The sequence below is a fragment of the Xenopus laevis genome, chromosome 3L (genome assembly GCF_017654675.1).
Source record: "Xenopus laevis strain J_2021 chromosome 3L, Xenopus_laevis_v10.1, whole genome shotgun sequence".
NCBI lineage: Eukaryota > Metazoa > Chordata > Amphibia > Anura > Pipidae > Xenopus > Xenopus laevis.
Window position 1 is genome coordinate 122,626,359 of NC_054375.1, and position 23,902 is coordinate 122,650,260.

General features: G+C 39.8%; 1 protein-coding gene across 1 annotated transcript; it reads right to left on the reverse strand.

The window, feature by feature from the left end:
- Positions 1–2,907: 2,907 nt before the first annotated feature.
- spg21.L (SPG21, maspardin L homeolog) lies at positions 2,908–23,628 on the reverse strand. Its single transcript, XM_018253280.2, has 9 exons — positions 23,490–23,628; positions 16,854–16,933; positions 15,777–15,938; positions 14,012–14,092; positions 13,515–13,660; positions 12,480–12,588; positions 11,757–11,864; positions 7,178–7,318; positions 2,908–5,778 (listed from the first exon to the last, which is right to left on the reverse strand). The coding sequence occupies exons 2-9, from the start codon at positions 16,914–16,916 to the stop codon at positions 5,662–5,664; spliced, it is 927 nt and encodes a 308-aa protein (XP_018108769.1). The 5' UTR covers positions 16,917–16,933; positions 23,490–23,628; the 3' UTR covers positions 2,908–5,661.
- Between the last annotated feature and the right edge of the window lie 274 nt (positions 23,629–23,902).

Genomic DNA, 23,902 nt, shown 5'->3' on the forward strand with positions numbered 1-23,902 from the left:
GATTTTAAAAGCCCGGAACCTCTGTGTAGATTGTATGGGGTTACCCAGTTGAATTGATCCAAGAACAGCCGGAAACTATACAGGAGTTAGAAGTGCTTTAAATGATGGGGGGGGGGGGGGGGGATTTACAAACCTTTTATATTGAAAGTGTAAATTATATTATTCCATATTTTCAACACTATCTTTGAAGACAGCACTTTCACACAGTATTAATAAGCCTTTATGTTTCTGTGGCAACACAACTGCTTAAAAATCGAGTTTTTTGCAGTTTATACTTTATATTGGATGGAGTAGACAATCAATGGATTGTACCCTGGCTGGGGTTAAGTAGGAGAAACCGGTGCCATATATCTGATTCATTAACTCCTTATGTGAAAATAACAGCAATCACTCCGTGGTCAGTTAAATGGTGTAAGGAAAGCAAAATTCTGATTGGTGGTTAGAGAAAACTTCAATTTCTCGATTGACCTCCATCCCCTCAAATTGCAGTTATTAGGATCATATTAATTTAAAGGGTTAGTTCACCTTTAAGTTAACTTTTAGTATGTTATAGAATAGCCAATTCTAAACAACTGTTCAATTGGCCTTCATTATTTATTTTTAACAGTTTTTTTAATTATTTGCCGTCTTCTTCTAACTTTCCAACTTTTAAATAGGGGTCTAAAAAAACAAAAGCTAAAATGTTGTTACTGCTTCTTTTTATTACTCCTCTTTCTTTAAGGGTAGAGGCACACACTGCTATTTGGGGGAGATTAGTCGCCCAGCGACAAATTGCTATTTTTGTGGGCAACTAATCTCCCGCAATGCCTTCCCGCCAACTAGAATGTAAGTTGCCAGCGGGATGGCACTCAGATCGCTTTGTTTTCCAAAGTCGGCCGAAGTTGCCTCACAAGGAAACTTCGGGCGACTTTGGAAAACGAAGTGCCATCCCGTCGGCGATTTAGATTCTAGCCAGAGGGAAGGCTTTTCGGGGAGATTAGTCGCCTGAAGAAGAGGCAATTTGTCTCCGGGCAACTAAATCTCCCCGAATCTTAGCGTGTGCCCTAACCCTTAAGGTCTTCTCCTATTCATATCTCTTGTTCAGATCAATGCATGGTTGCTAGGGTAATTTGGACACTAGCAACCAGATTGCTGAAATTCCAAACTGAAGAGCTGCTGAATAAAAAGATAAATAACTAAAAAAAACTGATACAACTGATAAAAAATGAAAACCAATTGCAAATTGTCCCCCTCAATGAATGGAAGCAATATGGATATTTCCTTTTACTGTAAATGTACAACAATGTGCATGATGGGTAAAAGTGCAGCACAACTGTCACCTCATTACAATAGTAAAGTTATGTTTGCAAAGCATTGGGACCCCTTGATAAAAACATGTCCACCTAATTTGTGAATTCCCTCCCACTGGCAGTATTACATGAACTTGACCCAGTGATTCCTGTACAGACACGAGCTGTACCTTGGTATAAAGGTTTGTGCAGTGACTATTCATTAACCAGTTCCTGGAATGGAGAAAGCGTTACAGTGTAGGCCAGCAGAGACCTCAGCTCCAAAACCTGGGCATTGTGCAAATTTCTTATGTCGGATATAAACGCATGTTTTCATAAATGTACAAGTTGTATGTTTTATAAATAAAGATATGGAAAACCTTTTGTTACTGTGTAGTCCCTGCAAATGTGTCCATTTTGTTAGTCAACTTCATCTTCCTTTAGTTTAGTACATTTTCCTTAAATCAAGCAGAGCTTACAATACGTATTTGGCACAACTGCGGGGAGTGGGTTCTCTGCTGCTGCTCCATGTGACATTAACCTGAACAGGGATCCAATGAGAGAAGCCTGAGTAAATTTCAAATTGTTGTGTATTATATTCGACAGATACAAGGCTTCCCTTAAAGGGGTGGTTCACCGTTAAGATGACTTTAGGTATTTTATCGAATGGCTTGTTCTAAGCAATGTTTCAATTGGCCTTCACTTTTTCTATGCTATAGTTTTTGAAGTACTTCTAACTCTTTCAAGCTTTCTAATGAGGGGGGGGGGTGAAAAGTTTATTCTCAAAGAGGAAGTGATTGGTGCACTTTGTTTTCCAAAGTCAGATGACTTCGGAAAACAAAGCAATCCGAGTGCCATCCCACCGGCGATTTCCAAACGTTAACCTACGGGCAGAGACACACGCTCAGATTCAGGGAGATTTAGTCGCCCGGCGACAAATCGCCTCTTCTTTGGGGCGACTAATCTCCCCAACCTGCCTCCAGCCGACTAGAATGGAAATCGCCGGTGGGATGGCACTCGGATTGCTTTGTTTATAGAATGGTCAATTCAAAGTAAAATTTTTATTGGTCTTCATTATTTATTATCGTTTTTGAATTATTTGCCTTCTTCATCTGGCTCTATCTGGTTTTCAAATGGTGATTACTGACCCCATTTAAAAAAACAAATGCTCCGGTTACACTCCAATTTTTTTCACTTGTTATTACTACATTTTATTTTTTTCATCTTTCTATTCTAGCCCCTTATTCAAATCAATGCATGGTTGCTAGGGTAATTTGAACCCTAGCAACCAGATTGCCAAAATTGCAAACTGAAGAGCTGCTTAATAAACCACTAAAAATACCACAAATAATAAAAAATGAATGATGAGCTAACCCTTTACAGGCTTTCATTCATCCAGGTCATGGTATATCTGGTAGAAGTAAATCTAGAGCAAATGAAGAAGCTGCTCGGATGAGTAGTGAAACGTCTTCAATGATTAATCAGCAAGTCCAGTTGCTCTAGATTTACTTCTACTAGATACCCCAGAACAAATATTGCTTGTGCTCCGTTTCACCAGAGCTTTGTATTACGCCATGTTATCCCATCCAGTCCTGTAAATATAACGTCAAACAAGAATTGCTCTGGATACAAAATAGAACAGCTTTCATACATCCTTATTTTATTCAAAATTATCAAAGGCTTAACACAACATGGTACCGATGAAAACAAATCCGTTGTTGCCTACGCAAAATAATAGGATATCTAAACAACATACAAATGATAATACTGCTGTTTTATTCAGCAAGTTAATTTGAATATCCCAAACAATATTTATTGGCACTTGATAATATAAAGATAAACACAAAACAAGTAGAGGACCGACAGAATTTCTACATCGTTACATATACAGTATATACAGTAAAATGATTAAGGCACTGGACCTTTGGATTCTCTCTGGCCATGACCTGGCCCTTGCACTGGATATAAAACTATAGGCAGACATGAACAGAAGATTATCCATAGCTCTTAATGGGATATTGTCATCCCAAGATGATGAAACACTTGCAGAGTCATTTTCCAGGAGATGTCCAGAAACATTTTCTACTGAGACTAGGAAATGACAAGTACAGCTGCATTCCCCAATTCCTGCGACCCAATCACAGCACAGAGACTTGACAACTGCAGCTACTACAGTCTTTCCCTGGACATAGATGTCCCCAGCATTCATTACCACTGCAGCAAGATAATTCTGACCCAGACTGCAACTGTTCTCTGCAAATTTGACATCCAATAGGGGTATATTTCTATGGGATTTTTAAAAGCATATTTATCAATGGGCGAAAGTGAAAGTTCATTCTTTGATAAATACGCCTTTCAAAGCCCCATAGGAATGAATGGAGAGTGGCGGAATTTCACTCTAGAGGACTGAGGCGACCTCTAACTTCACTCTTTAATAAATATACCCCATAGTTGTATAGATAACCACACAATGTGTACACTGTTAAGACCTGCTATAACGTGTACAGTAAGTAAAGGTGACCATACACGGGCAGATTAAAGCTGCTGATATTCATTTAGACCAATTTGGCTTATCTGCCAGTGTATGGGGTTTTCCGACAGGTCTCCCCAAAAATTGGCCAGATATTGATCGTGCAGGTTTGATTTTTCTTGGCGATTGAAGACCACATCGGCTATTTGATTTCCTTATTTGTAATCCGATCGTTTGGCCCTAGGTCCTAACGATCAGATTAATCAAATATTGCCCTCACTTTGGTGGGTGTATCGGGTTAAGATCCACTAGTTTGGCGACCTTGCCAAATGAGCGGACCTTATTGTGTATGGCCACCTTAACTTGAATGGCATCTGTCAGACATTTTGTGGTGGAGGTACCACATTGTATGACATACTCTTACTGGGCTTATGGAACATAGCAGTAGGGCCCACAATAGATCAGCCTGGTAGATTCCTGTAGTGGGTGGTTACCTGCAAAATAAAAACGGGTACCCTGCGGGATAAGGGTAGTATTTCGGCTGCGGGTATAGCTGTGGGTGGTGGGTCTGCAGGTTGCGGGTCTCATCTAAATTTCTTATCTTATGTTATATTGTCTATATTTTACTCCTTTTAAAATTTTACAAAACCTTTTTCTGTCCCCGTCCACTTTTGATGATGTCACTTTGCAGCAACAGCACTTCCTGTTTAATGGTGTTTAGCGGGTTGCGGATAAGGCAGTTGCATGTCGAGTAGCGGATTAAAGTGGGTAAATATGCTGGTTGCCAGTTTGGGTCTGAGTCTCATAAATTGTTTCCCGTAGGACTCTACAGACCGGAATTGCCCACCTCAAGGTGGAAATATAGTGGAGACATCTGCTTGTTTGAGGACCTCGCCAAACGAGCAAATCTCTGCATGTATGGCCACATTTAATTTCCTGCATCATACAGCACAGCAGGCATGAAACAACAGAATACGGGGGTTACTACCTGAAACCTTCTATGCGGAGGGCGATTTCCTCTCTTGGATGTATGCAGCAGGACTTATGTGTGAAAGGAAATTCATTTGGCCTCAAATCAACATTCATGCATTATTCAGATAACTTGAAGACTGTTGCATAGAATCCCGGTTTTTAAAATTTTGGGGAAAAAAAACAGGGATTTCACTATGAAAGTAGCCAAGTTTTGGAGCTAGCTGGTAAGTAGCACAAGACGTTTGTGGGGTCTAAACCAACCATAATACTTACTGTGACTTAATATCATCACCGTTTTGTGCAGGCAGCAAAGCATAAAAAGGCAAAAGGTCACTTTTCAAATTGATTGTATGCAACCTTGCAATATCTGCAGTGGTACTTACCTAAAGTCTTTTGGATTAGCAAAGAAGACGTGTCGCTGTAGCAGCAACAAAGTGAGGGTTTTACTAGCCCTAAATACAGCCTAGTCCAAGGATAGAGGCCATAAGGACACTCACTTCAGCAATGCCAACTGCAAGACCACTTAGTGACATGGAATTCATTTGTAGAATTGTTCAATTTAACCACTGTGTCGCTGAAATCGCTAACATTCATCTGCCCATGATCACATTTACAGGATCAATTAGAACTCCATTATGCCCAAGAAGTGTGTCTTAAATTCATTGGTCCCTGTTCTGCCAACAGTGTTGTTAGAGACCAAAAAACTATTTGCTGTTGATGCAGTTTGTTGCTGGAAGAAAGAAAGCGCACAAGAAATCCCCAGTTTGCCATAAGCTACATAAAAGAGTCCGATCATGAGCGTGGGGTTTGCGGTGAGTATTGCCTACGGCAGTTTATAGTTTATAGCTCCTTCTTGGAAATGTGTCAGACAGACATCGCCAGGATGAAAAAAAGTCTGCTGTCAGATATCAAGTAGATCGAATGTCTTGTAGGTATTTATAGTGGTAGAGTTTAAGTTGCCTCTGCAGTGGTTTGAGGACAGCTTTTCTGGACTTCCAGCTCCTCTGCATTCACCATCGCAGGATCTATCGCTGCATATCTTGTACCATGAAATTGTCGCAAGTGAATCTGAAAGCAAAAAAAAAAAACGAATGAAACACCCAAGTCAGGAACATGGCTACTTTACGGTGCATTACCAGAAGAGCTAAATAAAAATAAAATGCGACTGACAGGCTCCATACAGTTCACAATAGATAAGAAGGTTGTTAATACAGTCTGTAATAGAAAGGACAGTATTGGCTTAAAGAGATTCTGTCACAATGTTTATGGTTTACTTTTAATTTCTAAATGACACTGTTTACATTGCAAATACATTTTTCTTTGTAAATTCTTTATGAAATTTTATGAGGAACAGAGAATATAAGCATTCACAGATATATACAGTTTAACTACTAATAATTACAGTATCATTTCTTAACTGAAGTTCTTGACTTATTGAAAGAATAATTGATACTTCTAATAGTATGTTTGGTTTACGTCAAGTGTGTCTTAAAGGGGTTGTTCACCTTTAAATAAACTTTTAGTATGATGTAGAGAGTGATATTCTGAGACAATTTGCAATTGGGTTTCATTTTTATTATTTGTTTAAAATGCAAATTGAAGAGCTGCTGAATAAAAAGCTAAATAACCACAATCTGGTAGCTATGGTCTAAATTACCCTAGCCACCATGCATTGACTTGAATAAGAGACTGGAATATGAATTGGAGAGGCCTTAATAGAAAGATGGGTAATAAAAATTAGCAATAACAATACATTTGTAGCCTTAAAGAGCATTTGCTTTTTAGATGGGGTCAGCGACTCCCATTTGAAAGCTGCAAAGAGTCAGAAGAAGAAGGCAAATAACCATAAACCAATTGAATTTTGAGGCAATCCCTAAGCTTAGTTTTTCAACAGGTTTTATAGAGGAGCTGAACCTTTAGGCTGGTGCATTACGTTAGTATAAAAATATGGCATTTCAAGCCATATACATTTTTGAGGTTTGGTCCTCCTTTATAGAAACAGTAACACCAAAAAAATATAATAATATATAAACAAGCTGCTGTGTAGCCATGGAGGCAGGCATTCAAAGCTGAAAAAGGAGAAAAGGCACAGGATACACAACAGATAACAGATAAGCTCTGTAGTGTACAATGGGATTCTGCATTGCTTATTTGTTATCTACTATGTGTACTGTGCTTGAATGGCTGCCCCCATGGCTAAACAGCAGCGTGTTTATAAAAACTATAGTAGTGTTTCTGAAGCAGACAACCCTGTTTTACTAGTGCGGAGTAACAGTACATTATTTATTCATTACTTTAAAAAACATTTTTTTGATGTTACTGCTCCTTTAATAAGAACTGGATATAATGAAATAAATCATTCCTGCTTTGTACATTCGTGTAAGACGTTACAGTAGACTGTAAAGCATGAAACATACACACGTATATTTATAGTTTTTTGGAGCGGTGTGTAATGCGAAGGGAATACCTGCACATAGAGGTTGACCTCAGCACTTCTACACAGGTAGGGGAAATTCCCCCCAGTTTTCAGGTGTGCCCTGCGGGCATTGGGATACAACTTGTACATTTCTTCCTTGGCATCCATGGAGAGTGCACTCTGATCAAACACCTGCAAAGATAAAGGTTTGCATTCATACACAATACAAAAAAAATGCAATCTTAATACACAAGAGTATCAGTTACAGGCAGTGCTGGTGCATATTTATAAGCACTACAATGAACATAGTCTGTTCCTTACAATTCCAGTTGCAGTGGTGGGAGCTCTATGGATTTCCAAGTTAGGAGTATGGTCTTTCTTGAATAGACATAATCTATCAGAAATGGTTGACATAAATAGTGGGACATGGGCAAGCAGGCTGAATTCTGGCCGGGTAGGGTTGCCACCTTTTTAAAATATTCTTACCCGCCAGTGGGGGCGGTGACACACCAGGAGGCGGGACGATGATGTAAAGTGGTGGGATGATGATGGTGAAGGGCAGGGTGATTACATCACCAGATGTCTGAGAGAGTCTTTGGAAAGGATAAAGAGTAAGAGACTGTTTAGTTTTTACTGGATGAGGGGCTTAAAGGAACAGTTCAGTATAAAAATAAAAACTAAGTAAATAGATAGGCCGTGCAAAATAAAACATGTTTCTAATATAGTTAGTTAGCCAAAATGTAATGTATAAAGGCTGGAGTGACTGAATGTCTAACATAATAGCCAGAAAACGACTTCCTGCTTTGCAGCTCTCTTGGTTTCCACTGATTGGTTACCAGGCAGTAACCAATCAGTGACTTGAGGGGGGTCATAACTGTTGCTTTTGAATCTGAGCTGCATGCTAAGGATCAACTGCAAACTCACTGAACAGTTATGTCCCATGTGGCCCCTTACATAATAACATAGTAAGTTAGGTTGAAAAAAGACACATGTCCATCAAGTTCAACCTTTTAATTTTTTTTTAAAACTGCCAGTTGATCCAGAGGAAGGCAAAAAAAAAACCCATTTGAAGCCTCTCCAATTTGCCTCAGAGGGGGAAAAAATTCCTTCCTGACTCCAATATGGCAATTGGACCAGTCCCTGGATCAACTTGTACTATGAGCTATTTTCCATAACCCTGTATTCCCTCACTTGCTAAAAGGCCCTTCTTAAAACTATCTAATGCATCAGCCTGTTCAGTGAGAGAATTCCACATCTTCACAGCTCTCACTGTAAAAAAAACTCCTTCCAAATATTTAAGCAAAACCTCTTTTCTTCTAATCGGAATGGGTAACCTTGTGTCAGCTGGAAGAACCTATTGCTAAATAAAGCATTAGAGAGATTATTATATGATCCCCTTATATATTTATACATAGTTATCATATCACCCCTTAAGCACCTCTTCTTTTTCCTTCAAGTGGCTGACTAACTCAGAGTTAGAGATCTGAAAAGCCGGTAGTACTGTTCTGTTCTGTTATGTTAGACATCCTCTCATTCCAGCCTTTATACATTACATTTTTGGTTAACTACGGTAACTTTACTAGAGATATTTTTTATTTTGCACATACTATCTATTTACCCAGTTTTTATTTTTACACTGAACTATTCCTTTAAGAGTGTGGATTGGGGCGGGCCAGGGGCTGCACTTTGGGGTATTGCGAATTTACTGGAAACTACATTGCCGGTAACTTTGTAAAACCGATCCCAACCCTGGCAGATGTTTTCCTGGTGCTAGTGCCCGGTAACATTTTTGAACTGCTGGGAAGGAGCACAATATATGCAGTAAAGCGCCTGCTTCTTCCTTGCACATTTTGCACACACCGGAGACTCCAGGGTAAAGTCCATACAAGCATTAGGTGGGGGGGAGGTATGGCCTATGAAGAAATCAGAGTTGTGGAAATCGGTCCTGTACTGCAGTGCGTGTCTCAGGCACATGTCCTGGCAAGTCTTTCTGCTCTGTAAACTTTAATTACACAGACATGTAAAGGAAAGGTCCTATTACCTGGGCAGCACCCAGGTAACAGAATCCCTAAAATCTATTCTGAAAATCTAGTTTGCATGCACTTGTATTTCCCCTCTTTCTATTTTGGGTGGGGGAGAACAGAATACAGTTGTTTTTAAAGCTTTGGTGACAAAATTGTATTTTTATTAATATACGATTAATATACATTCACATAGAAGTGTGTAGGACCTAAATGTACACACCATAGATACAACCTATACACCTACATTTCATGAGAAAATTAAAAACCTTACCAAAAAAATAAAAAGTTCTGCTATACAAAAAACAAATAAGGATATGTGTAAGTACGCTGGCAGTTTAGGGTAAGGGCACACATGCAGATTTGGGGAGATTAGTCGCTCCAGCAACAAATCTCCTCTTCTTCGGAGCGTCAATCTTCCCAAACCGCCTTCCCCTGCCTTCTCGCCGGCTAGAATGAAAAACCGCCAGAGGGATGGCACTCGCGGTGCTTCGTTTTCTGAGGTCGCCTGAAGTTTCCTTGTGAGGCACGAAAACGAAGCGCCGCGAGTGCCATCCCGCTGGCGGTTTTTCATTCTAGCCGGCGAGAAGGCAGTTTGGAAATTGTCGTCCCGAAGAAGAGGGCTAATCTCCCAGAATCTGCCCGTGTGCCTTTACCCTTAGATGCCTTTGTATGTTTTTGAATAAATAACTGTATGAGGGCCACAGCTATTAGATTTACTAATACAGGTATTGATGGAATGCTTAAGGAGAGCAGAATGGCTGCTCCTGCTCATATGGGACAACACAGTATCTCAGTGGTTAGCAATGTAGGGCTACAGAGTTCAGTTCTTATCAAATTATCTGCAAGGAATTTATTTCTTCTCACCTTTTCTATGTAGGATTCCTCCCATAGTCCAGAGACAAACAGCCTGGTTAATTGGCTCCTACCGAAATTTACCATAGTGGGCATGCATGTGTCAGGGGCCTAATACAGTAAGCTCTCTCTAAATGCTTCCTGCAAACAATGAGCTTTTGATAGTTAACACCCTTTTCATGCCTGGTATTTGATCTTGCCACACCGCATGCTGCCAGATACCAGTCATGTCTTTGACAGATTTTAATTTGACTTCAATCTGAATTCAAACTGGCAGTCGGAAAACTTTGGCAAATGCAGCTGCCACTGACCAGTGTTTTTTATACTGGGCCGATGTGGGTCTTCTGTGTACTTAAAGTGGAACTAATGAAAATGTAATATAAGCTTCAACATACTGAAATAAGAAGCTTTGTAAATAAAATCAATTAAATATTCTGCATCTTTTTTCAAATAAACAAGTTCATATTCACTATCCCTCGCTCAGCATCTGTTTCTCTTCATTCTCTCTTCTTGCAGGAGTTGTCAGAAGTTCATTGACAGTTATATCCAGTATATCTTATAAGGGGGGGCTCCCTTTCCTAGCAGATGAATTAGAACTCACTCAAATAAGTGATTCCAGTAAAAAAAAAAAATGACTGCCTTTTGCACAAATCCTGCATGTAGAGAGACACAATGTCTAGTGATTTTAATAGAGTGAGCTCTAAAACATCTTCTAGGCAAAAGGAGCCCCCCTATAAGATATATTGATCTAACTGTCAATGACACCCAACTCCTGCATGAAGACAGAATGAGGTCTTCTGCTGAGAGAGGGATAGTGAAGATGAACTTGATTATTTCAGAAACTGTACAGAATTTTTAATTGATTGTATTTCGAAAGTTTCTTATTTCAGTATGCTGAAGCTTTTATTAAATTTTCATTTTTGCAATACTTACCCTAAGTGCCAGGCCTTATTCTGAATATCAGTCCAGACCATCTTGGCAGCCTGTACCATAAATTTGACATTTGTGTGATGGGATAAATACTTGGCATATACAATAGGTTTAATGCAAACCCATAGGTTTAAGGAAAACCTACGACACAATTGTTAGACTTATTACTTTTATGCATACATTCTCATACATACAAACTGCCACAAAAAGGATCCTAAACTATGTTCCACTGAACACCAATCTGTTTTTGTTTTTTTTATTAAACCCCTGCCCACCAATGTATTATTTTAATATTCTATAGGCCCCTGGCCACCAATGTTTTTTTTTAATATCCTATGGGGCCTCTGACCACCAATGTTTCTTTTTAACTTGTAAGGGGGGGCATGGCCACCAATGTTTTTCTTTAATTCATCAATGTTTTTTTGTTTTTTTTATAACTTATAGGGGGGCCCTGACCACCAATGGTTTTTCTGAAAACCTTTATGGGGGAACCTGGCGTCAGTTTTTTATTTTAATTAAAAGGGGGCCCTGACCACCAATGACTTTTAATAACGTGTGTGGAGGGGGGGGGGTTACAGTTTTTAGTGCTGTCTGTGTGGCATTTTTATTGTTGTGTGAGGTGGGTGTGAGGTGGGGGGCATCTTGGGTGGGGCCCAGGAAATTTTATTGTATGGGGCCACGTGATTTCTGATGGCAGCCCTGATGTTATATAGCTAAAAAAAATGCTTACCTGTGGAGACAAATAAGTATGCAAAGAAAGGTCAGCGAAATAAACCAAAGGCTCTTCCTGCAATAGAATGTCAACGGAAAAATAGAAGACTTACATCCATGATGGTAACTGCAGTGTCACGGATCTTGTGAGGTTCCACATAAGCATTCTGGCAGTTGAGGGTTAGGCGAGAAGCCAGTTCACTTTGATTTAGGCTTTCAAGCTGTAAGCACAAACAATAACAGTCAGTTGTACAACAGATCTGTGTTAAGTTCCAAAAATGTTTTCACATAAAACGCTCCAAAAAGGTTCCAGGATAGATTACCCCACAGAGCCCAACAACATCAAAAGAACTTTACCAACGGATAGTATTAGACACAACATAGTACTATGGTTTACACATCGAAAGTGGTTAAAAAGAAAACGATTTGAAACAAATTGCCCCCATTTTTTTTAATGAATGTTTATTATTGATACAAAAAGAATTTTACTTGAGAGAAAGCAACTAGGAACATTGTTATTAAATAATCTGTTTTGTTTCTTTAATTTCCAAAACTGCATTATCCCGCTATCATCCATTCCCACACTAGCCAATATGACTTACAAGCTCCATTTTCTAGCTCTCTGTGTGGACTCTAATGAACTGTAGGTGGGATACAAGAAAGCCTCTCTGCATTAGCCATGCTTCTTTATACAAAAACAACCCAGGCAACAGCTGTTTTCCTGTGTTAGTTTCATATCTATACACCGATAGAAAGCCAATTGCATATTGTCATGCAGGTTTGGCTTCCAGTTCAAATGAAATGTAAAGAGAAAGAGATGCATCATTCTATCTTACCCGGTCTACCATGAAATCAATGGCATCTGCCATGACTGGATCCACTGGGCCAGAGGAGAAGTTCCCCAATAATATCTTTTTGAGCATGAAAGCTGGCATAAGCCAGAAGCTGAAGAGGAAAAATATCTTGTCAGAAAATGAGGACAAATAATTCCATTACCAACACCACACCAGAGCATTTGCCCGTCACATCCAAAGTTCAAAAGTAGGTATTCTGAGACAATAATCACATTGGTCTTCATGTACTGGACAATATGCTGCATTCCCCACATAGTTTTTTCCTAATTAAAACAGCCCAGAGAAGTCAAAAAGCGAGAAATCTCTAACCTGCTTTCAGTCCTGACCAACACCAGTCCCCCTGCGAGAACATTCTATTAAAAGCAACTCAGAAGCAGGAAAGGGTAAATACCTACCAAAAAAAATTACAGAATGAGACCTGCATTTTTGAAACCAGGGAACTGGTGCCAAGGTCTTAAAACAAATTAGACTTTCCAATTAATCCAATTTTTGGGCTGTGTTTTCTATCCACCACTTCTCCCCAATCACTGAAAAAATGTCAACCTCCATATAAATAATTTAATATGGTTCTCTCTCCCTTTGGCAGTTTAAATCCTAAAAAAGTTTTAATGGATGTGATGATGCCTTTGGTTTTGCCATAGACGGTACAATTACGATCCTTCCAGAAAAGATCATTCATTTCAACACACATGTGTACAGCTGAATCTTCAGATATACAGGTAGAAACAATACAATTCTACCTGTATCTGACGAATCAGCACCAATGATGGCCGATGTTTGGAGGCCTTCAAAGGCACTCAATCAAAATTTTCCGGCTAACCCGATTGATTAGCCAGCAGATATCCAAGTCTTCTTCTGATATCGGTTGGCTCATCTACCACCATACATGCACCAAATATCATAGGGAAATTTGTTTTGCAAGATATTATAGGTGCGTCTATGGCCACCTTAAGTGTGAGTATTACTACTTATATTTTCAGTGGGGAAAACTAAGCAGTAAAATGATAAATGCACTACCTATTTGCTGTCCAGGTCTGGTTGAAAATAGAGGTATCACTGAACGAGTTACAGAGTATTAGGGACTGGACTCGGGGAGACTTGTGAGTGTACTCGGCAAACTTCTGCGCTAGGAATCCCCCAAGAGAAGCTCCAAATAAATGAACCTGCAAGCAACAGATAAAACAATTAAGTAGATATAAGTACACACTTCTGGCATTAGCAGGACATATTATGAAATGTATTAGGAGACACCAAATGTCCCGATATGTGACCTGCATTCCTGCAGATAGCCTGTATGGGCAAAGTGTATAGGCAGCTATGGAGTTGCCTCACATCAAACTGGCCACTAGAGCATGACAGAACAGAGGTCTTTTTCATCATAAATATTTAATTCATATGTACATAAACAGAATAAAAATCAAGGCAAGGGCATAGTTTACAAAAAAATAATTGGTGACTGGTCATCATAAGTGCCTACTACATTAAACTGAGAAGTGTTACGCAGAATAGCTCACCTTATCCAAGTGCAAATCATCCAGAAGTTTCCTGAATCCATCACAAAACTCTAAATGGTCCCAATAAACAGGGTACTGGAGCTGAAATGGGAAACACTGGTTACATCACTGCAATTCTATTCATACAATTCAAACAATACTGAGATTCATCAGTTTTTAAGGACAGAAAGTTAAGTATGATGTGACAGTAACAGAGTGACAAGGGCACTATTTATTAATAGAATGCACAGAGCAGCTACCATAGAAAAGTGTTCAAGATTAAAAATGTATGTAGTGTGCTTGCAGTTGTATGTTGAAATCAACCCGTGGATACAATATTATAGGATGGATCTTACTGGAGAGCTAACCGTTCTAGCACTAATATTCTGGAGAGTTGCCTCTTTTAGCACTAACCTGGACAAAGAACTAACACACATTACACCCAGCCTGCTAGACCTTATAACACTAGCCATAATGAAGAGCTAGTCCTTCTGCTAATCACTCTAGCTTGAGCCTTTGCAAAGATCAAAAATTCTTAGTGTTAGAGTGTTAACTTTTCTAAAGTTCTAAACTGTTCCAAAGCCAGCCATAGAGTTATACTTTTAGTAGTAGAATAATAAACCCATCAAATAGGACCATAGCGAAGGATAAATGCATCTGAGGGAACTTTGTGTACATTGTGTCCCCTAAGAAAGTAATGCTCTACAGATATGTCTCTCTTACTCAGAGCTTGAATGTTGTTTCAGGTTAGATGGCTGTCTCTGTGCAAAGATGTTCTAGAGATACAAACTGCATAAATTATCTGAATATCTTATGGCATGTTAACCTCATGTTTCAAAGTCTATCCTGAGGTTCGCAGTGTTGTAGCAGATACAGTTGTGTATCTTTGCCAGTATACATGATGGTTTGTAAGGTTTCTGGTGACTGTAATGATCCAAAGGTTTTCAGTAAATGGAGACTGACACCACCTTTCATGTTTAAATGCTACTATGCTGGCTTTTATTTGGCACAAACACAAATCTTCAGCCCACTGGCTTCACATAAGGAATAACAGTCACACACCTCCTTTTAACTACAAATTCATTAGCAAACTACCTCTTATTAGGCAGATGCAAAGCCTTACATGAAGCAAGGAATGTAAGCCCACCCTGCTCTCTTCCATTCTCTCCAGGGACCCATAGGACAGGAACAATATTGTGCCTATATATATATATATATATATATATATATATATATATATATATATATATATATATTTTTTTTTTTTTTTTATTAGATATATATACTTTATTAGAATATCAATACAATGCATTAGGCCATGGGTTAGTTGCACAGGTATTCCTGTTTCAACTTTGCCATAACCAGATTTATGTTTTATGGCACAAAGTAAGCTCCCACAACCAATTCTATCTAACACTGAGAATGTTAATCTGTATTAATCTGTATCGGTGGTAGAGAATTAATACTCCAAGCACTAAATCACAGAGGAGAGCTAAGACTATTAACTATAACCCTAATGGAGAGAGTTCTTTTGACTGCAGATCACACTACTGGTGACACATCAGTAACCCTTGGTTTTGTATTAAAGAAAACAAATACATATCCTTAAAATGTCTTTATAGTCAAAGTACAGATGTATTTTATTTATAGCCCAGCCCTAGAAAGCAGCAATAAATTGGTATCAGATAATTTTACGTTGCATCTATGTTTTGTAAGAAAGGGAGAGGATGAAGTCCTGGCCATTTGAGCATTAATGTTAGACCTTTCTTTCCGATTTCTTACTCACAGCGATAACTCTGTAGCCCCAGCCAGTCAGTGCCAGAATCTGATGGAAGAAGACGTCGGCAGTGCCGCTAACTGGAGGCAGAAATATAATGGGGCAGCGCACACTGCGGGGGCCGGCATCATAAAGAGACCACACCTTGCTGTCATCATCATCCACTATGATCTACAAAAAGAACAGCTCATAAATGAGAAACATATTAACAGACATGACTGAATGCCAAAATCCAAAACATATCAGCGCTACTGTCAACAATTATACCACCATCTGTTTAGATCTCTCTTTGCGTCTGGCAGCCAAACAGTAATTCCAGACACTTTCCTTTTCCACTCTATGGTCTAAGTATAGAAAAACAGAGGGGACTATACACCTTTACTCTCTACTCCATTTCAAGTTTATTTAAAGTGGAACTGCAACTTTTTTTTCCCTCTCACCCTGCAGACCATCCTACTTTTCTGCACTCAGCACCCCATCTAACACAATTCCCTAAAAGGGTCCCTATCAAACCAACACTGCAACTTCAGCATTGCTGGTTACCTATAGATGTCAGAAGTCCAAATATACATTGCATAGCTTGCAGCCCTTTTGTTGTTGTTGCATTATAAACAAGGGTGCTGGGAGCCAACATTAGACATCACTGATATTGAAGCACAATAAATTGAATTAATTGCATCTCAAATATTATTAATTATACAGGCCCGGTTTAAGTGCAGGCGATGGTGGAAATGTGACTCAGAATGGGCTGCTGGCCAGAGAATACACTAGGAGTATGAAGAAATTCCTGTAATATAACTGTACAACTGTAATACTGTACGATTTTCATTACTGTTTACATCAGTGATGCCCAACCTGTTAAAAAAGAGCCGAAGGGTCGCAAATAATATATTTGATGTATAGAGATTTTGTGCCCTAGTTTCCGTCCCTGCCCTGGGCTCCCTTGCTCCATGCCTGGCAATATAGTGCTGCATAAATCCTTGTTCCTACTTATGTGAGCAAAGTCAGTAAGTTACACCATAGAATGTAAAGGATAAATTCCAGCACGCAGTATAATCAAGCTCAGTCTCTTAATGTCCTACTTACCCTTTTTAGGGAAACTGTGCTTCGAAACCAGTTATATTCTGGAGAGATTTTGATGGCTCCCATCTTCCGGAGAGGCAGATCTGCAGAGAAGAGGCAGGCATGTGATGAGTCAGGCTCATAAGGCAGAAAGTACACAACCACACATACGCACACGCACAAAGAGGTTTGTGTCTTCACTGTAATCAGGAAGCCTCCCTTCTTATCAGCCTTGCAAAGGTGTGCCTACTGATGCACACTTCCCTATGCTTTCTCAATATACTATCCTGGGACTGGAAAGCATCATGCATTGTATGTAAAGACTAAAATGAACAGAGAGACATAGTTTAACAACATAGTTTAATGAATAATTTTGATAAAACTAAGCGTCATCACTAACAGCCCAAACTAAGTTGGAACGGATGTCTGAAGGGACTGCACTAGCTACAGAGAGAATTGTGCACAACTGTAGAATGCTGCCATTTCCATCCAGTCCAATGCATTTTATGGTTCCACCAAAGAAACTCAGCGAAATGGGGAGGGGGGGGAGTTTTCTCAGCAGCCAATGAACCTGAACATGTTTCAGTAAAATGCAGAAATGAAAATAGATTAACAAATTATTTATTCCCATCATGTAAGTTTTTAAGTATCGTCTGCCTACCCCTATTTCCGGCCCTGATTGACACATTGCTAACAAAGACTGTATCTGTCTAAGTGGGTCAGACGTCTGCCTTGCAGCGCTGGGCTCCTGAGTTTGATTCCACTGCAAGGAGTTTGCGAGTTCTCCCTGTGCCTGTGTGGGTTTCCTCCCACACTCCAAAAACATACATGCCAATTGGCTCCTGATAAAGCTGACCATATTGTGTGTGAACATATATATAACGACCTTAGAATGTATGCTCCACTGGGGCTGTGATAAATGAGGTATAATTGCTGTAAATGTGTTGTGCTGTACAAATAACTAATAGATAATTAAATGGATTCTATCATGATTTTTATGATGTACTTTTTATTTCTAAATAAATAATTCACTTTACTACAATATATAATTTAATTCCTGAACCAGCAAGTGTATTTTTTTTAGTTGTAATATTGGTGTGTAGGCAGCCTGTCATTTTTACCTGGTCATGTGCTTTCAGAAAGAGCCAGCACTTTAGGATGGAACTGCTTTCTGGCTGGCTGTTTCTAATACTTAATGTAACTCAATGTGACGCAGTGGAACCTGGATTTTACTATTGAGCTATCTGGTTACCTTCCCATTGTTCCGTTGTTAAGACTGCTGAGGGGGAATGGGAGGGGGTGATATCACTCCAATTTGCAGTACAGCAGTAAAGAGTTACAGAAGTTTATCAGAACACAAGTCACATGACTGGGGGCACCTAGGAAACTGACGATATGTCTAGTCCCATGCCAGATTTCAAAGTTAAATATAAAAAAAAATCTGTTTGCTCTTTTGAGAAATGGATTCAGTGCAAGAATTCTGCTGAAGCAGCATTATTAAATGATGCGTTTTGAAGAAAAAAAACGCATTTTCCCATGACAGTATCCCTTTAAGTGCAAATACGCAGATTCCCTTTTAGTAGGCCTCAGACCTACTTTATACAAGTCTGGCATTACATTTTCGTACAAAATGCTGTACTAGGGGTATTGCAATGAGCTCGACTCTGATGAACTGGATTACATGTATAAACTGTAATCCAGTACCAAAGACTGCCATGTCTATGTAGCATGTTCCCCTTGCATATTGCTGGGAATACATGCAGGTTTATCAGAGCTTCACAAACCCCTGCCCTGGAAAAGGGCAGCAGTGCCAGGAGGCTAAGAATGAATGGGGGTGGAGTCCATCAGTATAAGTTTAAGAAGAGAAATGAGAATGTTTGCCTAATCAACCACACACAGATATTCATCTCGCTGCTGTGCTTAGTCACATTCCAGCTGCAGTCATGTGAATGAACTCAGCTCTATCTGGCAAGTTAAACTGTATCATGTTATTATTGTGTAGGTCTGTGCTGCTGCCTATAGCTTATTATCTTGGTGATGTTATTACTTCCCTAAGAGGAAAGTGACATTTTCACTACTCCCCACACACCATCAAAACATGTTTTTTTAAAGGTTTGCACGGAATCCAGGATTCGGCCTTTTTCAGCAGGATTTGGCCGAATCCTCCTGCCCGGCCAAACCAAATCCGAATCCTAATTTGCATATGTAAATTAGGGGCAGGGAGGGAAATCGCGTGACTTTTTGTCACAAAACAAGGAGTAAAAAAATGTTTTCACCTTCGCACCGCTAATTTGCATATGCAAATTAGGATTCAAATTCGGTTCGGTATTTACCTGAATATTTCTCCAAGGATTCGCGGATTCGCCGAATCCAAAGTAGTGGATTTGGTGCATCCCTAGTTTTTATTTAAGCATTAGTAACATTGATACAACAATAAACAATACAACTGGAAACCCAGTTATCCAGAAAGATCCGAATTACTAAAATGCAGTCTCCCATGGACACCATTAAATCCAAATAAAACACATTTTTAAAAATGGCTTCCTTTTTCTCTGTAATAATAAAACATATCAAACCAAGATATAATTATCTGGAAATCCGTTATCTGGAAAACCCAAGGTCCTGAGCATTCAGGATAACAGGTCCCATACCTGTACAAACGTGTTTAGTTTCTGTGTCTTAAATACACCAACTACACCTATAAAGTGTGGTCAGTCTGGTGACTTACTCAAGATGATGGTCAGTCACCTGCTAGAGAAAAAGGAGGGCTTTGTGGTTCTCAGTGGACGGAGGAGTTCTAGTCTCAGAGGGTTACCCATATAGTATTAGTCTATAGCCTCAGCCCATTCTCTCCATATGTTGTAGTTATTTTTGGGGGCCTACCCTTAAAGTGTAGGTGAGTTGTATCACCTCCGAGGGAGAAGGGCTTGAAGTAGGCTGAGCCATCTAGTAAGTGACGAGGGGGAATGTGCCATCCATTGAAGGAGGATACATAAAACAATAAGGTTTGGAAAAGGATACGTGTTACAGATTCAAAGACAATATCTTCCACAATGTCGAATAGGCACACCTTGAGTGTAAGTATTTTAGGCAGGGATGTTGTGTTCTGAATATAGTCTAGCACCTGCTCCCAAAGTGTTGTACCTGCGGACATAGCCAAATTATATGGATAGGTAGTCCACATTGGGATGCCACATTTAGGGAAACATCGCCGTAAGGGAGTCATGTGAAGCCTGTGGATGATTTTAAATTGAATTTGTCGTAGGCCAGGTCATTTGCTTTCTCCCGATCTTCATCATCAAGCTCCACTACAGCATGATGCCAAGCTGTGTGAGCTGTGAGAAAGGAAGATTGGAGGGTAGAGAGGAGTAGAGAATATAGTATGGTGATCATCTTTTTAGAGCAGGGGTTTCTGAGAGTAATTTCTCCTTGACCACAAAGGGCACTATGGTCCTTTGGAATTGCTGCCAAAAGGCCTGTTGGAGTTGCAGATATGAGAAGCAGGGGAGCAACTCCCTGGTTCTGTGTGCCTGATCTGGTCTCTAGGTAACTGGCCCCTGCAATTTGTTGAAAGTTGGGTAGGTGAGAGTTACCCCATAGTGGCAAGCCCAGGGATAGAATCGGAGGCTTCAGCACCGCCGATGCAAGAAATTTAGTTTAAAAAGCCTTTATTTGAAACACATGGCATTAGATATGGGACAATTGAAACATTTCTGGCCTGCTCCCGGCCCTTTATTAAGCTACTGTTTAACTCACAAGGCTTCAGTTTATACAAATTCAGTATCATCTGCCATGCTTTGTAAGGTGTTCATGCAATGATCAGGTGTTCAGTTAGGATATCGGATAGTTTACGGAATGGGATATATTTCAGTGACTCCACTGAACTGGCTACTGCTGCCTGTAAGGGAAAGTTGGGATTGGGGCAGAACCACCATTGGACATAGCAAACCTGTACGGCTAGAAGGTAAAATTCCCAGTGTGGAGGCCTAGGCCACCTTCCCTAACTGATGCTTTAAAGGAAAACTATACACCCCCCCCAAACAATGTAGGTCTCTATAAAAAGATATTGCATAAAACAGCTCATATGTAAAACCCTGCTTCATGTAAACAAACCATTTTCATAATAATAAACTTTTCTAGTAGTACGTGCCATTGGGTAATCGTAAATAGAAAATTGCCATTTTAAAAAATAAGGGCCGCCCCCTGCAATCGTATGATTCATGGTGCACACAAACATATTTACTTAAATATATATTCCAGTTTGGTAAGATTCTTTAATATAATATGATATAAACTATCTGTTGCTTAAGTATTAATTTTGGGGGTATAGTTTTCCTGTAAGCTTGGCTCTTTGCAATAATAATTTGCTTTTTACAAGTTAAAGATATAAATAAATTGTACATTTATTCACATTATAATATTGATTTTGATAGTAGTGGTCCTTTACATTTTCAGCGATTTGTGTAAAAATACCTACATTGGACAAATATAATGATAATAGCAAAGGCTACAGTTCAATACGATCCATCAATTCCAAAAAAAAAACATTCAACTGAAATCCAAGGAAGAATCAAAAGCTTCTCCTGAAGCAGGGCATACATAACAAAGTCCTCTTGTTGGATTGTGATGGGCCAAATTAGTCTGATTCAATCCTTCGGGCCCGTGATTAGATTACATGGTGCCCTTCTGTCTAAAAAAACTGCAGGGTTTCACGTTTGCTTTGCATGCAGAACGCTGATGCATAAAAAAAACATGGAGCAGCTCTTTGCACTGTATTAAAGGTAAACAAATAAATGTGACTCTAGCTTTAAATCTAGCTTCTGACTGGGCTGTTATACATGACTTGGACTTTGAAAAATGAAAAGAGTATGAACTATAGTTTGCCTTTGTATATGAAGGTCATAAAGAAACATTAACACACAGGGCAAGACAAATACATTCACAGTTTTGCAGGAAGGCAAGGTTTACAGTATACAGACTTAATAACAGAGCTAAATATAGCAATTGTTTTCTCTAAAGGTGGCCACACAAAGGTTGATCATACACGTTAGCCAACCGAGTGGCCTAAGCCAGGACTGAACAGGCAGATAAATTATGTCGGGGCCATATGCAGTTAGGCCACGGTCATTTGTTTTTTCGACCACACCCATTTTTGTGGATACCCCCCTAATTACCATGTTCATTTTACAAAATTTGACAGGTTATGAAAGTTTGAACACATTTCAGTGGTTTTTATGTATTATTACAGTTTTGCTAATGAAGATGAATTGACCTGCAAGTCAGTTTCCCCAAGAGACCTGCTTGTCTTAAATTGTTATAAAAGTATCTAAGTATCTATTCTGGGCTCTCTGCCAAAAACCAATTAAGTTAGAAACGTTGCATCTTTTTCTGGTTGTTCAGTGTAGGAGATCAAAGAAAAAGTTGGGACATTTCAGTAAGAAACCCGGGACTGCGGGTTGAGCTGTAAAAATCGGGACTGTACCGTGAAAAACAGGACAGTTGGGAGGTTTGCAACATGTAGGTCAATAGAAAATGTATCTTACTAGTAGTTAAAGGGATACACTCATGGGAAAACAGGTTTCTTTCAAAATGCATCAGTTAACAGTGCTGCTCCAGCAGACTTCTGCACTGAGATCCGTTTTTCAAAAGAGCAAACTGGTTTTTTTTTATATTTAATTTTGAAATCTGACATGGGGCTAGAAATATTTAGTCAGTTTCTCAGGTGCACCAAGTCATGTGTAAGTCTACAAGTGTTTCCTAGTGTGGAAGGACACTGTGGGAGGTGCACCCAAACAAATATGGATTGAACAAGGTGTGTGCTGCTTGAATTTGATTGAAGTTGACAGAATGAAAAATGACAAATACCGAGAAGGGTCAGGGGCCAGTCACTGCCCGAATTTCGACACTGCTCCTCTTGGCCTCCCTCTCCTGCTCTGGTCACTGGTATGTGTACACACGTGCGGGGAGTTTGCAGTATGTGCGGGGAGTTTGCAGTATGTGCGGGGAGTTTGCAGTATGTGCGGGGAGTTTGCAGTATGTGCGGGGAGTTTGCAGTATGTGCGGGGAGTTTGCAGTATGTGCGGGGAGTTTGCAGTATGTGCGGGGAGTTTGCAGTATGTGCGGGGGCCTGGAGTGGGCTTTGTGGCACGGGGCACCTGAGACAGCATCCCCATGGGCCCCAGCAGGCCCCCCAATCTGACCCAGAGGAGGGTGAAGAATAACTTGATTATTTCAGAAAAGAATCAGAATTTTTGATTATATGTAGAAAATGTCTTATTTTAGTATGATCCTTTCAGCAAGGTGCAACCCTGAGATCTGCAATAGCCAGTCCATCTCCTATTGAAACTGTCAGGAAGCAGATGCTGTTCTCTCAATCAAAATGCCTCATGTACTTACTTCTTCAGCCTTTCTTTAGTGACTATAAAAGCCCCCAGAAAGTCCAGCCATTCTATTTATAGGGGGAGGCAACTATCAGTATCTCTCAAACTTTTAAATGTGCACTTTGCTCCTGTCTCCAGTTTGCCTGCCCTGCACCTGCAGCTCCACTGCTCTATACAGAGTCCTACTGTTAGGCGCACTATGTATACACTACGTACAATCACAAAATCTATAGCACAAGGGGAATTGCACGCCCTCATAGCCCACGAATGAACGTGATACCTGGTACGGTTCCTTTCAAGCGCTGACTGCGATCCCGCTCTGAGTCGCCCTGCTTTCAGCTACTTCCGGGTTCTGTCAGGCGCTTGCAGGAAGAAAATGACGCGCACGGCGAAGGAGGCCGAATCACGTGATACATCATGTGCTCTGTATTTATTTCCTTCATATACGTAAGAAGTGTCTTAGTTTGACCATAATTATCAACTGAGTGGTAGATGCAGCTGACGTGCTTGAACTTCATGATAAACACGTGCTTTTTTTCACGTTCAGCTACTGGATATTTAACTATTATAAGTTTATAACAATACGGTAGATCAACGTGATTAAACTGTCCCTAATGTGCGTACAGTTGGAGGCAAGGAGTGACTATACATTGCCTGTGCAGTGCTGTTATTTAATGCCACCAATAATGTAAA

Excerpts from the sequence above, each read along its gene's own strand:
- spg21.L (XM_018253280.2), bottom strand. The coding sequence starts at position 16,916 with ATGGGAGCCATCAAAATCTCTCCAGAATATAACTGGTTTCGAAGCACA. Across the intron at positions 15,939-16,853 it reads GCACAGTTTCCCTAAAAAGG|ATCATAGTGGATGATGATGA; the intron begins GTAAGTAGGACA and ends TTCTTTTTGTAG. Across the intron at positions 14,093-15,776 it reads GGGGCTACAGAGTTATCGCT|CTCCAGTACCCTGTTTATTG; the intron begins GTGAGTAAGAAA and ends TTCCCATTTCAG.